Source organism: Sarcophilus harrisii, chromosome 1 (genome assembly GCF_902635505.1).
Source record: "Sarcophilus harrisii chromosome 1, mSarHar1.11, whole genome shotgun sequence".
NCBI classification, from domain to species: Eukaryota; Metazoa; Chordata; class Mammalia; order Dasyuromorphia; family Dasyuridae; genus Sarcophilus; species Sarcophilus harrisii.
The window spans coordinates 561441076-561459070 of NC_045426.1; the positions used below are offsets into that span (position 1 = coordinate 561441076).

The 17995-nt window shown below is 39.0% G+C and overlaps 1 protein-coding gene across 1 annotated transcript; it reads right to left on the minus strand.

Annotated features, from left to right (window-relative positions):
- Positions 1-2227: 2227 nt before the first annotated feature.
- On the minus strand, positions 2228-17605 carry PSMG4 (proteasome assembly chaperone 4). The gene is made up of 3 exons (XM_031946934.1): positions 17352-17605; positions 10733-10808; positions 2228-2428 (listed from the first exon to the last, which is right to left on the minus strand). Exons 1-3 carry the CDS (start codon positions 17523-17525, stop codon positions 2307-2309), a joined length of 372 nt encoding a protein of 123 aa, XP_031802794.1. The 5' UTR covers positions 17526-17605; the 3' UTR covers positions 2228-2306.
- Between the last annotated feature and the right edge of the window lie 390 nt (positions 17606-17995).

Sequence of the window (17995 nt, forward strand, 5' to 3'; positions counted from 1 at the left end):
TGAGAAATTTGTATGTGAATGTACAGAAATAAAAACAAAAAAAAAAGTTGCCCCATTACCAGAACTCTGACGGAACATCTTTCTTGGCTCCTCCTTGATGTGATCAGATGTGGGACGCTGCTATGACAAACTTAACAAATGTGTTCTGTTTTTATTAGTTATAATCTCTACTTTAGGCCAAGGGGGAGAAAAGGTGCCAATCTGCATTGGCAGAGGACGGCTGCACCTCCGCTGAGTCCATGGAGTAAAGGTTGACTTACAGTATCCAAAAGGTATTCCAAGGCCCACTGCGTTTGGGGTCTCACAATTCCTAAGATGTAAGAAAGACTTCAAGACTAGACTCCATGTCTGTCCATCATGTAAGGATCAGCCCAAGTAATTCTGGATAGAGAAATGGACAACAGGTAAATTTTCTTTTGCCATAGAAATTTGTGAAGACCATCTACTTGCAACTGTGTTTGGGGTCTCAAAATTTGTAGCATGTTAGAAAGGCTTCAAGACTATACTCCACGTGTGTCCATTATGTAAGGATCAGCCCAAATAATTCTGAATAGAGACATGGACAATAGGTTAAGTTTTCTTTTGCCACAGAAATTTATGAAGACCATCTATTATGTAACCAACCGATTTCCCGAGTCTGTTTCATCAACATTAAAAAAAATTTTTTAATAACTTAGGTTCATTCCCATTCTATATCCATCATCAAAGTAGGGTTTCTCATTGCAGTACCGAAGGGACTATCTATATATTAATGAAATAATGGGTTTTTTAATTAAATAAATTAAAAATGTCAATAACCCTCAGTCCTTATTCCAGTCCTGAGAAGGATCCTGGTGTTTCCTGCTATTCTTCAAGAGAAATTAGCAAGCACTGTCATTTACATCTGACAACAATTAACTCCAGTTCAGTGCTGTATTCAGATCACAAACCAAATTGTCCTTATAGCTGCTAACAATTTAACAATGAAAGTTTAGTAATGTCTGATTGAAGAGGTTATGGTTGTGTTGTGGTCACCCAAGGTACTTCCCAGTCTCTTTAAATCTAAGACTATTACAGTATTAAAGGAATGAGTAAGAATACAGGGATGTAACAGAAATGCCTCAGAAGTGGCCCCAAACTCATTCTTAGGATTTAGGCCAATTTTTTTAAATCCAGAAAATGACCTTTAAAAGTATATAGAAACAACTATTCTCCAGGACTACAGAAATATCCTATCTTCCTTTCCAGGCTATAAACATCTCAGCTTAAACTGGGGCATGTGGAAATTGGATATCTTTGGTCAGGGGTACAGCACATCTGAGATGAATGTTAGAACTGAAACGTCTCATGAAAACCCCAGGCCTAAATCAATCCACCAAAGCACATTTCCTTCCCATAGACCCCATAACATGTGAAGGTGTAGAAGACAGTTGTGGAATCTGGAATTCTATGCATGACACACAGGCATACATACATACACATATTATACAAGCAATTCACTTCATATCTCTGCCACAGGCAACTCTCTAAGCAGAATTATATTTGTATTGCTGGTCTGCCTCAATTGAGGGAGACACCAGTTTTCCACTGGTGATGATTCAACAAAATCAGAAGCAAACATTAAAAAAATATATCCCCCAGAACTCAAAGAGCTAATTTCAACACACAACGGATATAAGGAAAGGAGGTCAAACTAAATGCACATGAATTGTATTATCTGCACATGAGATGGGCTGCCTGAAAATTTTAAAAGATTTGGCAGGTCTATACATGAAAAGCTGAATACACTGCTAATCAGTAATTAAAAATTAAAGATTGAAGAAGAAAAGTTGAAGAAAGAAGTGAAAAAAGGAGTTAGAGGAAGTGATAAAAGAGATGAAAATGGGGGAACAAGCCATTGTGATCATAAATGTAAAATTTTTTTTAATGGATAAAGGAAATTGTAGTTAAGTCCCATCCAACTCTTCATGACCCAGTTTGGGTTTTCTTGGCAGAGATACTGGAATGATTTGTCATTTCTTTCTCTAGTTCATTTTACAGATGAGGTAACTGAGGCAACCATGGTTAAGTGACTTGCCCACAGTCACATAGCTAATAAATGTCTGGGCCCAGATTTGAACTCATGAAGATGAGTCTTCTTGACTTCAGGCTGGCACTCCATCAACTGAGCCCCCTAGCTGCCCAAGGGAATGATTATGAGGTTAACTTAAATAAGCAAAATTCAAACACACTGACTCCATGTGAGACATACTATGAAATAAGCTCAGTTTATTCTGTTTAATGTACATAAATTACAAATCACCAAATGCTACCATGCTCCTTTCAGGCTAAAACTTTTCCGGGAAAGCCTCCATTTCTTCCTTGATCCTGTTTTCTATGAGCAGTGTGAAGTTGCTGTCTGTATTTTGAAGATTGTAGCTGACAAACACCTGTTTTTTAGTCTTCCTGGCTAAAAGGAAAGAACACAGTGTCACACCCAGGAATGAAAAATCCTCATTTATTGTGCTGGTAAAGAGTCAGACTTCAGCCTCAAGCTCTCCAGATGTCATGTCAACCTGAAATGGGGGGAACCTTTGGCACCGGAGGGAAGAGAAGAGGAGCATAAAGAAAGGGAGAGGAGCAGAAGGGAGCGGGGACAGGAAGGGGAAGATGAGGAAAAGGTAAAGAGAGAGGAAAACAGAAGAGGGAAAGGGAGTGGGAGGGGAGAAGGAAGGAGAAGAAGCAAAAGGGGAGGAAGAAGAGGGGGAAGAAGTAACAGGGAAGAGGGGGCAGAAGGGAAGAAAGGAGAAAGTAGCAGAGAAGGAGAGGGAGAGATAGGGAGCAGAATGGAAGAAAGAAGAGGGGGAGAAAGTATCAGGGAAGGAGAGGGAGAGAGAGGGAGCACAAGGGAAAGAAGGGGAAGGGAAGAAGAGAGAAGAAGAATAAAGAGGAAGGGAAAGGAGGGGAGCAGAAGGGAGGATAGGGAAGAAGCAGGGAGAGGAGAGAAGAAGGTAGGAGCAGAAGAGCTGGTTTGAATATTATGACCTTTCTACAAACAACAGGGCAGCAGCACCTGCATAAACACCAGAAGGCTTCAGGCCCTTTCTCAGGATCCATTTGAAAAGGGCTGAGTCTGGTTCAGTCATACATCATACCTAGCACTGGACCCCAAGATCCAAGGCCTGAAAGAGTTCAGAGTGATCAAGTCACCTGGTTATGGGCCTAAAAAATTTAAACATGGCATAGGACCTCATTAAATCAGACACCCCCCATGACCTAAACTACTGGCTAATCCCCAATTCTAAGGGCTTTCACACAATGTCAAGATATTAGAAGACACTTTGTTTTCCAAAGCTAAGGTCCAGCAAGCAAGCTGTGCCCCAGTTTGACATAACAAAACCCTTTTCACTCATCTTCTGGCAAAATCCCCCACAATTACTGTGTTGCTTTGACTAATACTAGGTATTCCCTGAGCTGGGACAAATTCGGATCATGAAGCCTTGCTAAGAACCAAACTCATCACACTGTGGCTGTTACCCCTCCCTGTCAAGGCTGCAGATCACTTTGTAGCCATTAATAAAAGTACCAAGTTTTAGTCCCACTAACCTGAGGCCCCCCTCACTGGGGCCAGGGCCCAGGCACATTTGTCTAACCAGTCAGCCCACTTCCCTCACTTTGAAATTAAACCTTGTTTGATTTCTGACTCTCCGTTCAGCTTGGAAAACCACAAGTAAGAGTTTGGTCTAGTCTAGTTGACAATTCTTACTTAAATTAATCTGGGTGCCTTTCCTCTATTATTTCCTGTTTATCCCACATAGTACATATTAGTTGGCCTCTTATCTCCCCAGTAACAACATAAGCTCCTTGAAGGCAAGAATTATCTCCTGCCTTTCTTTGAACCCCCAACACTTAGCACAGTCCCTGGTACATAGAAGGTGCTTACCCCACCCCCTTTTTAACTTTATTTTCTCTCCCTTTTTAAACTATTTTACTTGAGGGTTTTTATTTTCATTAGAGTGGGAAATCTATGTTTTCATTCACAACATGACTTTTATGAAAATATTTTACATAACTTCACGTGTAGTTTCTTAATTGTGGGTGGGGATAAGGGAGAGAATCTAGAACTCAAACATTTTAAAAATAAATGCAAAAAAAAGTGTTTTAAATGTAACTAGGGCAAAAAAAATTAAGTAAATCAAATACATAGAAGATGCTTCATAGTTACTGACTCACTGAGCTCCTTAAGAGCAGGGGCTGTCTTTGTCTTTCTTGGCACAGCACCATGTACACAGTAAGCACTTAATAAATGCTTACTAACCAAAAGAATATTGGAAATAAATTGTCCTTTAGCCTGGCATGCCTCTGGTTTTTTTCTTTTTTGTTGTTGTTGTTGTTGTTTTTTGGGGGGAGGGGGGTGGCAGCAGTCCCTCTCTTGACCACCAGAACATAGGAGGCACTCACAAGCATAATCCCCTCTGGGTGGGAGCAGTAACATGACCAAAAATATATCCAGTCTGGACATTGAAATAACACACAGGAATCTCATGTATGTGAGCACCAGACCTGGCCAGTCCATGCAGGGGCCTCCTGGAAGCAGGGGGAGAGCCCAAAGGACCTTGTAATGCTACTGCCTGGCAGTATTTTGTTTTCTTTCTCCTTTTTTTTTCCTTTTTGATCTGATTTTTCTTATGCAGCATGACAGTTGTGTAGGTGTGTATAAAAGAACTGCACATATTTAGCATGTATCAGATTGCTTGCCGTCTATGGGGGGGGGGGGAGGAAAAGAAAGAGAAAAAAATTGGGGGTTCAGGGTTTTGGAGGGGTGAATGTTGAAGGTTGTCTATGCATTGTATTTTGAAAATAAAAAGCTTTAAAATTTAAAAAAAAGTCCTGTCTTCTAGTCCTAAAATAAACTGACCCTTAACCTGAATATGATTTGTTATTTTTGTTTTTCAGTCATTTTTCAGTCATGTCCAACTCTTCATGAGTTGGGTTTTCTTGGTAAATATACTGAAATGGTTTGCAATTTCCTTCTCCAGCTCATTTTACAAATGACAAAACTGAGGCAAACAAGGTTAAATAATTTGCCTAGGTCACTCAGCTGGGAAGTGTCTGAGGCTGGATTTGAACTCAGAGATACGAATCCCCCAGACTCCAGGCCCTGCACTCACTGTACCACCCAGAGCTTTCTGTAGATGATTCAAACACCTTCTTTTCCATTCAGATATTGGTCTGATGGCAGTGTGGCTGTCCTACGTTCTAAACTGCTATTTATGAGAGGCCAGGTTTATACAGTCAGAGCTTTGTACAGTGTCAGTCAATGCCAACCAGTGAGCTAATAAGGGGGAAATGATGGAAAATGCTTATTAGAACTAAAAGGAAATAGCCCCTGACTCACCAAAGAGACAAGTCAGCACATCTATCTGCCCATTGGCCAATGTCCAGTGCTAGAAGGATTACCTAATGCAATCCATGCCTGAACAAGAATCACATACAATATCCCCAAGGACTCGTCCAGTTTCAGCCTTTGCAGCTCAGTTCTTCAACACCTCAGTTTTATAACTCTCCTCAACTTACTTATGCTGTGCAGACAAACAGACAGCAAAGAGAAGAAGGGAAATCTGTGGTCAAATAATCCCATGCTTGCACACATGTGTATGATGAGTTTCAGGAAAATTCACCCATGGAATGGGAAAGTGAAAAAAAAAGAGGAGTTTTTTACTGCAAGTGTCTTTCACTCAATTCAAGAATGAAAGCTCAATTTCCATACTTTGCCTGTCAATAATAGCTTCACAAAAACAATTTGGAGAAAATCATCTCATCTATACTAATAATGCATTTTAGACTATAAGAGGAAGAATAAACATGGCTAAGACAGAAATGAATTCCATAATAGTGAAGGTCTTCTTGAATGCATTTAGAGGAACAAAGCTGATTTTTGTGTTTTTCTATTCCTGTCTAGACCAGAATGCCTCCTTGCACACAGTAGATGCTTGCTGGATGTCCAGTGAATTCAAATGAATTGCTAAGCAGAGATTAAATGTACAACTCTTGGCAATCCTGGCCCAAATCTTGACACTGCTAAGGTAGAGGAAGTCCTTCTCTAGTTTTTTATTTATTTATTTATTTTTAAACAGATGAAGATGTTGAGGTAAAAAGGGTTAAGTGACTTGCCCAGGCTTACAGCTAGTTAGTATCTGGGACCAGATTCTAGTTTTATTACCATCCTGATTAAATGAATTTAAAAAAAAAAAATTATCATTCACTTACTATACATCAGGCACTGTATTAAATACTAGGGAGACACATCCAAGAGAAATGGTCCCTGTGCTTAGGGCAATTATAGTCTACTTTTGAACTACAGCTAGTGATCAATGTGTGATCATACATCATGCAGAATGGGAGCATAGCCTGAAGACTAGATCAAGGCCAATTTCCTGCTTTTCAAAAAGTGGAATAATTTGGTTTCTGGAAGTGAGAGATCAGGAAATTGGATAAAAGTCCCCAGAGGCTTCTGAGAAGGGAATCTACTCTTCCTAGCCCCTTCAACAAGAAGCCACCAAAAAGAGGAAGGTATGTTTACTAAGGCAAAAAAAGCTGTTGGGGATTTCCAACAAAGTCCTAAAAACAATTACTATAGGAACAATCATGGGCATTTCAAATACAAAGTGGTCATCACTGGATGGCCATTGGTCAAGTCAAGCCAAACTAACCTACATTTCCTGAACAGAGTTCTCACACTGGCAGATCAGGGGAATAACAATGACAGAATAAATTTTAATTTCAGCAAGGCATTTGACAATGTCTCTTGCAATATGTTCTTATGCAACAGTTATAAGCTGTATATTAGTACAATTAAAGAGATCTAGAACTAGTAATTCTACTTAATTCCCTCCTCCCCGCAAATTCATGAATTAACAGAACATTAACCTAGAGATGGGTCTCCAGTGGCCCTATTCTCTTTAAAAGTTTTATTAATAACTTAGATACTTATTAATTTGCCTATAATCAAGCATTCAGGCTTAGTTTCCTCATTTGTAAAATGAGGATAATAATGTCTAATACACAGGATGGCAGAATAAAAATCCATAAAGATCTCTAATCAGCTAGAAGGAGGGCTCAAGCATAATGAGATGAAATGTAATAAGGACAAAGGTAAAGTTCTATACTTTTATGCAAAAAAAAATTAAGCATAAGTACAAGATGAGTCACAAAGGCAGCTGTTGAGACATTTTAATCACATCTGATTCTCTGTGATCCCATCTGGGTTTTTTTTGGCAAAGATACTAGAGTGGTTTGCCATTTCTTTCTCCACTCATTTTACAGAAGAGAAAACTGAGGCAAACAGGATTAAATGACTCAGCTAGTAAATGTCTGAGGCCACATTTCAATTAGAAAGATGGATTTTCTTGACTCCAAGCCTAGAGCTCTATCCCAGGGGTCCTCAAACTTATTAAATAGGGGGCCAGTTCACTGTCCCTCAAACTGTTGGAGAGCCAGACTATAGTAAAAACAAAAACTTTGTTTTATGGATCTTTAAATAAAGAAACTTCATAGCCTTGGGTGAGGGGGATAAATGTCCTCAGCTGCCGCATCTGGCCTGCGGCCATAGTTTGAGGACCTGGTGACTAGGCCATGAAACTGGTAGGTACCATACTCCATGTGGTTCATAATAGTTATTCTAGTATTCTAAACACATTAAATAAAGTTTGAAAATACTTTCTTTAAATGTTTTGGTCAGGCTATTTAATAAAATAACCAATTCTTTTTTTTTTTTTAATTAAAGGCTTCAAGAAATTAAGATTATCTTTACTGTGCTTTAAACCCATCATCTCCCTTGTTTCTCCTCTAAGCCAGCCTTGCCTTCCCCATTATCTAAACCAGGGTCTCTTTCAATTCAAACATTTATTAAGCACCTATAGATATAAAAGAAAAGTCTCTGTCCTCCATTTTGCCATCTCCACACTTTTCTAGACATCTTCTCCGACACTAAATCTGTAATGTACATCTCTTGACCTGGGAACTATCAAATCAATACTGGTAGTGTTTCTGCAAAAGGCAAGTCAATTGATTAGCCCACTGCTCCATTCATCATTCTGACTTCCTAGAGCAAGATACCCTGCTCTGACTACTCTTCCCCATATGGATTATCATGCTAGAGTAGACTATAATTGCCCTAAGCACAGGGACCATTTCTCTTGAATGTGTCTCCCTACCATTTAACACAGTGCCTGATGTGTAATAAGAGAATGATATTTTTTTTTCATTCATTTAATCAGAATGGTAAGAAAACTAAAATCTAGTCCCAGATACTAACTAGTTGTGAGCCTAGGCAAGTCACTTAACCCTTTTTACCTAAATAGCTTAGTCTTTAAAAAAAAAAAAAAAAAAAAAAAAAAGAGCTAAAGAAGGAAATGGCAAACCATTTGCCCAAAAAATAACCCCAAAAGGGATCACGAAGAGTCAGACAGAACTGAACTGAATGAACAACAAAACAAATATAGATTGCACTAATTCAGAATTTGCAATAATTCATGGGCAGTAAGTATCCTAGACACATTAAAGTTTGAAAGTACTTCCTTTAAATTTTTTGGTCTCAGGCTATTCAATAAAATGCCAATTCCTTTTTTTAAACCTAAAGGCCTCAAGAAATTAACACTACTTTTACTGTGCTTTAAACCTATCCTTTCCCTGTTTCTCCTCTAGACCAGCCTTGCCTTCCCCATTATCTAAACCAGGGTCTCTTTCAATTCAAACATTTATTAAGCACCTATAAATATGATAAGAAAAGTCTTTGCCATCCATTTTGGTCCTGCCTGAATTACCAAAATATCTGATGGAAATAATTCAATTCTTTGTCTAATTGTCTGCTACAGTTTGAATTATATAAGCCAAGTCACTGTGGACTTTCTAAGGTCATTTTTACATCACAGAAAAGATCAAAGAAAATTAGTTCTTCATTCTCACAAGTGTGTCAACTGTCCGTAATACCCTTAGGACCCTGTAAAAATGGTCTAAGGCAAAGGTGTCAAACACCCCATACCACCTCACAGTCCCCACATACAGCTACAGTACGAGCAACTGCTCCTTGAACTAGATTAAAATATAATTGGGAAAGTTAACAAAATAAATAAAAATTCGATTAAAAAAATGAGATTAATAAATCATTTTCTAAATCAATATATGCCCACAGGGATGAGTTTGGCACTCTGGCCTAGGGTTGGCATCAATGTATCCATATACATATATATGGCATTCCTGGGGCTAATGGGTTGGGGAGAAGGAGAATGATGACCCAGACTTTAAACTTAGACATAACTTTGTCCCCTAGTGAGACAAACAATTATTTCTTAAAATGATAACCAATTAATGATATTAAAATTTTTCCTTCCTACTTCCTTATTCAGAAATAAACTCCTGTAGGATATTCAGTCAGTCCTTGTAAAGGACATTGCTGATATAGGAGACTGTCCAAATTCTCTCCATATTTGCTTCTTGCCCCCTCAGCTAGAAGATCTTACAAGGAAAATCTCATCTAGATGGAATCCTTTGTTGTTGTTATTGTTATTGATGTATTTTATTTTTTTAATAATAGCTTTTTTCTTTTCAAAATAGATGCAATGATAGTTTTCAATATTCACCCTTGCAAAACCTTGTGTTCCAAATTTTTATCCCTTCCTTCCCCTAGTTCCCTAGTAATCCAATATAGGTTAAACATGTGCAATTCTTCTAAACATATTTCCACATTTATCATGCTTGTAGGTGGAATTTTTAACTCACTATGTTCACTGCTCACTGACTTGATGGAAGAGAGATCCTCTGTACACATTGCCAAGGTGGGAGTAATCTGGCATGAGATGAGTCTCTTTGTTCAGGGGACTCCCTAACCCACCCCCTTATAACAACAGACCCACCTCTCCTTATAATATTCATTATTTGTGAACCATTCAGAGTTGATTCCCCACCTGCCAGAAACATCCACTCTTCCAAGGATATATGTGTCAAGAATCCTCCATGAGGGTTTTTTGGTTTACCAGAAAAAAACCAAATGATTTTTTTTGTTAATTTATGCTCTAGCCATAATTTTTAAAAATGACTGCCTAAAAATTATATCTCTCAAGTTGTTCATACATCACAATAGACTTTATTCACAAATCTTATGAAGTAGAAAGAATTAAGAGTTAAGAGAACTTGATTCTAGTCTCACTTTGCACACCTAACTTTGTGACTCAGGCAGGTCCCCTAACCCCTCCTGGCCTCCATTTCTAAGTAAGTAAGAGCTGGACTGGATGGTTTCTAATATTTCAGAGTTCCATATTTTAAGAACTTCAGCCAGACTTTCAAGCTCTAAAGACACTGTATAATAAATCTGTCACCAGTAAAACTGGCAGGCAACCAACACAACTGAGAAAATTCTGGCCTCAAGATAAAAGGGTATTTGTGCCAGGCAAGCCATTCCATGAGCATTATGGACAAAAATGTGTATTTCCATAGAGGTCACATCTGATAATTAATTATTACCTTAAAGGAAAATGTGCTCACAAAGTAAGGAGTTTCAGCATTCCTTTAAATGGCTAGCTCCTGTGTTTGTTTAAAATGAGGTTTTTCACAAAGTTTTACAAAAACAAATATTGAAAAGTATCTTTAAATGTACCTAGAAAAAATAATATACTATAAAAGCCTAAAAAAATAAATAAAATGGGGGAATTAAGTGAACTTAAAATGCCTTTCTAGCATCAGATCTACCGTGTAAAATGAGATATTTCGTACATACCTAGTCGCTGAGCAAGACAATTGGAGGTTGTGTCAGACGTATCTCCAAGAAGGGAAGTAGATACTGGAATGGAGTCCTGAGAACAAAACAAAGAATGAATTACTATGACTCTAGCCAAGAGTAAGACTCACACCTCTAATGCTTCTTCTATCCTACAGATGGTGTTAAAGCCCTACATATATTTTGGTTCAGTTATTTCCAATCAAGTCTGACTCCTCAAGACCCTACTTGAAATTTTCTTGGCAAAGATACTGAAGGGATTGGCTTCTCCAGATCATTTTACAGACGAGGAGATTGAGGCAAACAGGATTAAATGGATTTCCCAGCTAGGAAGTGTCGAAGCCGGATTTGAACTTATGAACATGAATCTTCCTGACTCCAGGCCCAGCAATGCATCCACTGCATCACCTGGCTGCTCCTACATGCAAGAGGGGGTAGTTCTGCACAGCCTTCAGATGCCCTAATGCAGCACCTGCAAGCGCTCAGAGCACCGAGCAGCTGAAGGTGAAACCCAGATACTAGAACTTGTTATAAAATGCCCAACACAGCTGAAAGTTAACACTTCCCTTTGCCCCCCTGCAACAGATGTAACACTGAGTAAAGAGGGAAAATCTAGGGTCTGAGCATGGGCCACCATTTCTCAACCAGTACTGGCATCCTGGGCCACCTTATCTCCTCAAATGTACCTGTAACAAACCAATTGCCTATGTTTGGAAAAAGTCCCCCTTCTCTCCAATGACTCTCCTATGTTCTACAGGGATAAGGAAAATCCCACTGTTTTGGGTAAGGGCACTAGCTACCCATTGCACTCTTAAAACACCTGCTTGGCCAGAATTTCTGCACCTACTTGGCCAGAATTTGTTTCAGAGGAGAACTGTGAAATCTGAAGAAGTTAGCAACTGTGCTAAAATATAGTAAATAAAGGTTTGTAATTAACTTTCAGTGAAAATAAGAATAAAATTCAGAAAAACATGGGAAAATTTGCATAGACTAATAAAAAATTAAATGAAGCAGAAATAAGAGAACAGTATTACAAAGAGAATGCAACAATGTCCATTAAAAGGTCACTCTCAAAAATCAACTGCATTTTCTTTATAATAGTAAAAAGGCCAAGAAGCAGTAATAGAAAAGGAATTTTCATTCCAAAAACTACAAAATGCATAAAATATTTGGGAATCGACCTATAAAAGTACATAAACTATTGGTATATATTTAATTATAAAGTGTTACTTAAAGTAATAAAAAACAATTTAAATATCTGGAGGAATATTCAATTCTCATAGCTGAGTTCATTTATATTTTTAATGCAATAGCAATCGAATAAAATTGTTACATTACAGAATTCAACAAAATACTAACAAAATTCATTTGGAGAAACAAAAGATCTAGAATATCGAGGAAAATGATGAAAAGCAGTACTACTAAAAGGGTTGAAATAACACTTCTAGAACTCAAACTGTATTATAAAACAGCAGTCACCAAGACCAATCAACATTGGTGAGAGAAAGATAGAGGTAGGGAAAGAGAGAAGATGGGAAGAGAGGAGAGAGAGAGAGAGAGAGAGAGAGAGAGAGAGAGAGAGAGAGAGAGAGAGAGAGAGAGAAGAAGAGAGAAGAGAGAGAGAGAAAGAGAGAGAGAGAGAGAGATGGGGAGGGGGAGAGATTAATGGTATATATAGACTAGAAAAGGGGAAATAAACAATGAAACTCAATAACCCCATTGGTTGATAAAGTAGAAAATAAATTATCTAGGAAAACCTCATTTGATAAAAACAGCTGGCAAATCTGACAGAAATTAGGCACAGACCAACTCTTTATACCATGTTCCATACTACATTCTACAGGAATACATGACCTTATTATTATTAAAGACTATAACAATTTTTTCAAATTGGAAGAGAAATCATATATGTTTCACAGCTATAGAGAGGAGATATATTCTTTTTTTAAAGCTTTTTATTTTCAAAACATATGCATGGATAATTTTTCAACAGTGATTCTTGCAAAACCTTGTGTTCCAATTTTTCCTCTTTTTTCCCCACTCCCTCCCCTAGACAGCAAGTAATCGAATATATGTTAAACATGATAAAAATATATATTCAATAGGAGATATATTCTTAACTAAATAAGGGACGCAATTTTAAAAGATAAACAATTTTGATTACCTGAAACAAAAATATTCAAAGAGGCAAGATTTTTGTACTCAAGATAAGAAGGAAAGCAATCAAAGGGGGGGGGGGGGGGGGGAGGGGGAGGGGGAGGGGGAGGGAACCCTTGAATCAAATTTCTCTAAGAGTTTAGTGTGTAAGATATACGTAAAGAGAGAGAGAACTAATGATACAGGTACAGATGTAGATGCTATAGGTATACAGTTGATATTGACATAGATATAGATATAGAAAAGACCAAAAGTCATTCCCCCAATTGATTAGTCAAAGGAAATGATCAGTTGCAAAGTATTCATAACCACATGAGAAAATGTTCCAAATCATCAAGAATAAGAGAAATGTAAAGCAAAACAACTGAGGCTTCACCTTACACAAGGCAAACAGGAGTAATGCAACGTTGAAGAAGTTATAGGAAGGAAGCACTGATAAAGTACTAAAAAGCCAGCCACTGTGCTAGATGCTTTCCAAATATCTCATTTGGTCCTCATGTCAGCCCTAGGAAATAGATGCTATTATTATTCCCATTTTACAGTTGAGGAAGCTGAGGTAAACAGAAGTTAAAGGGCTTGTCCAGTGTCAGAGGCCTGGTTTGAACTCATGAAGTCTTCTTGACTCAGATCCATCACATTATAACTTTACGTTATCTAGTTGTTATCTGCACATCTAAGAGCTGAGCTATCTCGCTGCTTCTAGCTGTTTTCTTATAGGAAGATTAGCAACTGCAGATCTGCAACCTACAAAACTTCGGATGGAACTGTGAATCAATACAACTAATGTGGAATCCAAAAATTGACTAAAGTGAACCAGAAATTACTGGGCTTATTCCCTAGAGAGGCTTCTGCTAAGAAGAAAGTCCCAGATGCTACAAATTATGTAGAGGTGTACTTTCTGTGATAATAAAAAACTGAAAATCAGGTGGATGCCCATCCATGAGGAGATGGCTAAACAAATGGTGGTACATGAATGTAATGGGTCATTACTATGTTCTAAGGAATGACGTACATAGAGAAGCATGGACTGATACAGAGTAATGTAAGCACAGCTAAGAAAACAATAAACACAATGACAATAAAAATAAAAAATAAGAACACTGTGTAGAAAAAACACATACACATAAAAAAATCAAAAGTAATGTTGCAAAATTCTAAAGCCCTCAAACATGGCTCAAAAGAAGAGATATGAGAAGTTCTCTGCCAGGAAAACCACAAACTGGGTTATGAAGAGTTGGATAGGGCTGAAAACTGACTCAGCAACAATGAAAACTCGCCAAACACTTTGCTTTATTTCCCTTTGCAGAGGTGAGAGATTTGTAAGTATTGGACATTGCATATATTGTCAGGCTTTTTTAGATGTACTGATCAATAGCACTGATTTTTTTCCTCTTTTTTTTTTTTTGGGGGGGGGTCTTTAAAAAATTATCATACAAATGGATTGATATGTGGGATGGTTCTCTAGGAGGGGAAGAGTAATGGGGGAAACTTTGATGATTTTTTAAAGCATTGATCACAATGTATTTTTAAAAATTAAAAGTTCATTAAAAGAAATCTGAAAAACTCACTAAGGTCCTGAAGAAGATAACCAGACATACTTCATCTTTTAGATAACAATTGGGGACTATGTGGACAAAATATCATATGTATCATCAAATTCAATCACTATATCAAATATTTTTGCTTAACAGTTTTCTTTGGCACAAATGTAGATTCAGTTCAAGAAAAAAGGTATCAAAATGACTGATTTAAAGACAAAAAGGATCAATAAAATTTTTCAAAAGAAAATTAGGTAGAAATGTGACATTCTCATTTTCTCATTAAAGGGTTCACCAAAAAATTTTTTTTAATTTAAAAAAAAAAGCATTACTCTATAAACTGACCAACTTCATTAAAAGTTATTTTCACTAGAAAACATTGGGTTTTTTGTTTTGATTTTTTTTCCCTAAGGCAACTGAGGTTAAATGACTTGCCCAGAGTCACACAGCTATTAAGTATTAAGTATCTGAGGCCATATTTGAACTCAGGTCCTTCTGACTTCAGGGCTGGTACTCTATCCACTGCATCACCTAGCTGCCCCTACTAGAAAACATTGTTAAGAAGATCGTTTGTGAATGCTCAGAAAGAAATAAGACAATCACTAAACTACTTCAAGATCTAGAAAGAAAAGATCATTAAGATTTCTTTTTTTAATTGATTTCTTTGGTTTTTATATAAGGAAGCTAGGAGATACAGGGTACAGATAGAATACTGAACCTAGAATCAGGAAGACTCATCTTCCTGAGTTCAAACCTAGCCTCAGACACTAGCTTTTGTGACCCTGGGCAAGTTACTTAACAATGTTTGCCTCAGTTTCCTCATCTGTAAAATGAGCTGGAGAAGGAAATGGCAACCACTCCAATATCTCTGCCAGGAAAACCACAAACTGGGTTATGAAGAGTTGGATAGTGCTGAAAACTGACTCAGCAACAATGAAAACTTGCCAAACACTTTGCTAAGCACTGGGGATGCAGAGAGAAACCAAAACAAAAAAACAATCCAAAACCAAAAAAAAAAAAAAAAAAAACCCAGGGCCTACCCTCAAGGAGCTTACATCCTAATGAAGAATACAACATACAAGTAACTAGGTATATAAAGACAAATACAGAAGGTCTGAACAAGCATCAGCAGCCAAGAAAAGTAAGAAAGGCCTCCTGCAGAAAGTAGCCTTTGAGCCGATAGTGAAGAAACTACAAGTAGGCCAGTTTTCACTAAATGGAAGGGTACATATCAGGGAGCAAAGTGAAAAAAAATTGGCAATGGGGAAAGGATGGAGATAATATATCTCTATCCTTCCTCTACTTCTAGTTTCACATGCACACATATACATATTTACATATACACATACCTATATATCTGCATATATGTGTGTGTGTGTGTGTTCACATATTTTAAAGAGGTAATTTAGTTCCTACCAAGAGGAATACTTAAAAGATGTCTTGGTCACTTGCTTAATACAGTTTATTTGTTTGGTTGTGTTTTTTTGTTTGTTTTGTTTTTTACAAAAAAGGAAATATAACTTAGTAAATCTATACAATCGTTTCAAGTTCTAAATGGATGATCCTTCAATAAAGCTTATGAAAAAGCAAAGCAAGCACAAGCTTGTTCCTTGTGTCAGACAAAGGGAATCCTTTGAACCCAGTAACTGGGACCAAGAAACTGGTAGCACCCGTGGAGATCCCTGACCATCAGTCAAGACAAGGGGTTCTGAGGCACGGAATAAGAGGCTCATGGCTGATGTCCTCTTTAATATAACGGAAACTAAGGCCATCTGCTGGGAGGGGAAAGTGATGGAGGCTTGAGGAACTGAACAGAGTCACATGGAATGGGGTCCACCTGTAAAGAATAAAAGTTCTGCCAAAAGTCCAGGAGTAAAAGGTCCAATGGAGATGAATGGAACTTGTCAACTAGAAGGTCAAGAGAGGCAAGTAAGATTAAAACAGGATAGAGGGCCTGAGGACGCAGGGAAAGCAAAGTTTTAAAATAAGACTTAAGGCAAAGCATTAAGAGCAGCAATGAAGCAGATAAGGGAGTAGGCAGTTCAGAAAATCAGATAGACAAGCAAAGTATGTGGAACAGATAACCACAGGGAAAATCAAAACTGAATGTTGTGTAATTATAATGAAACTCAGCCCCAGGAAGTGGCGCGAGAACATACCTGCCTCCCCCTTTTCTTAGAGGTGGCTGACTATGTACGCGGAACACTGCACACACTGTCAAACTTGACTGAGGTTGATTACTTTTGCCTCACTGCTTTCTTTTCTTTAAAAAAAGTTCTTTATCATAAAGTATGGTTTTCTTAGCAGAGAAGATGTGTGAAGGGGATATAAAATTATTTAATTCAAAAAAATATTTTTAATATAAAAAATAAAATTTTAAATAATATTGCATTTATAATGTATGTTATAAAATGTGGCCTCCCTGGGGAAGATGAGCCCGGGAAATGCATAGGTGCCTAAGGCAAATTCTCTCTCTAACCCCGCCCCACGTTGGATGCTTAGCGTAGGATTCATTTATCGCACGGAACTCAGTGAACAGGATCCTTTATCCTGCGGCCGTTTCTCTAGGGGTGTCGGGGAAGGGCAGTAACACAAAAAGGAAGTAGGCGTTTTTTTCTTTATTTCCGAAGGAAAATAAAAGGCGAGACTGCCCGGGAGCCCCAGCAGCCCCCGAGGATGCGCTGGGGCGCGTCCCCCTTCTCCTCCAGGCGAGGAGGTCCGAGGTCCCTCCCCGGCTCCGCTAGCAGCGCCGGGTGCGCCCAGTCCCGGCAGGGGGCGCGCCCCGTCCCGGCAGGGGGCACGCGCCCGGTCCCGGCAGGGGGCACGCGCCCGGTCCCCGCAGGCGCGCGCGCGCCAGGGCCGCCCTCCAGCCCCGGGCCCGCGCCCCGAGCCCAGCACCTCCTCCCCGCCCGGGGGCCACTCACGTAACGGCTGCACATGGCCACGGCGAGGTTGCGCAGGTTGGGCGTCGCGCCCACCCACAGGAAGAGCGAGTCTGTCAGCCGCATCACGTGGAAGTAGATGAGCTGCTCCCACAGCCTCACGTGGAAGTTGTGCAGGGAGATGGCCCCGCTCGCGGGCGCCGGCGGCTCCTCCATGCCGCGCCGAGTTTCCCGGCGTCCCGGCGCAGCCGGCTCCCGGCCGCCAATCCGGGTCCCGCTGCCCCCCCCCCCCAGGCCAAAGCAAGCGACGGCCGAAAGAGGGAGCAGGATTTCGCTTTCGGTTTCCACGGGAAGTGGTGTGGCTGGGAAAGGAAAGTGCTCATTGGCTGCGTTTTTTTTTCCTGCAGCTGACAAACTGCCTGGGACCTTTGTGGTGCTCCCGTGGTTGCGGCTTTTATGCCGTGGTGTGGTTGTTTGGACCTTTAAAGACCTTTATTTTATTTATTGGTTTAGGATTTCTATTTTTTTTAATTAAAGCTTTATTTTCAAAACATGTAGAGAAAAATTGACCCTTGCAAAGCCTTCTGTTCCAAATTCCCCTCCTTTAAGTAATCCAGGAAATTACATGTTTTTTAAAATATACGTTAAATCTACTGGTCATCCCGCCATCTGGGGGAGGGAGGGAG

Excerpts from the sequence above, each read along its gene's own strand:
- PSMG4 (XM_031946934.1), bottom strand. The coding sequence starts at position 17,525 with ATGGAGGAGCCGCCGGCGCCCGCGAGCGGGGCCATCTCCCTGCACAAC. Across the intron at positions 10,809-17,351 it reads TGGCCATGTGCAGCCGTTAC|GACTCCATTCCAGTATCTAC; the intron begins GTGAGTGGCCCC and ends TTTTGTTCTCAG. Across the intron at positions 2,429-10,732 it reads TTGTCTTGCTCAGCGACTAG|CCAGGAAGACTAAAAAACAG; the intron begins GTATGTACGAAA and ends CTTTCCTTTTAG.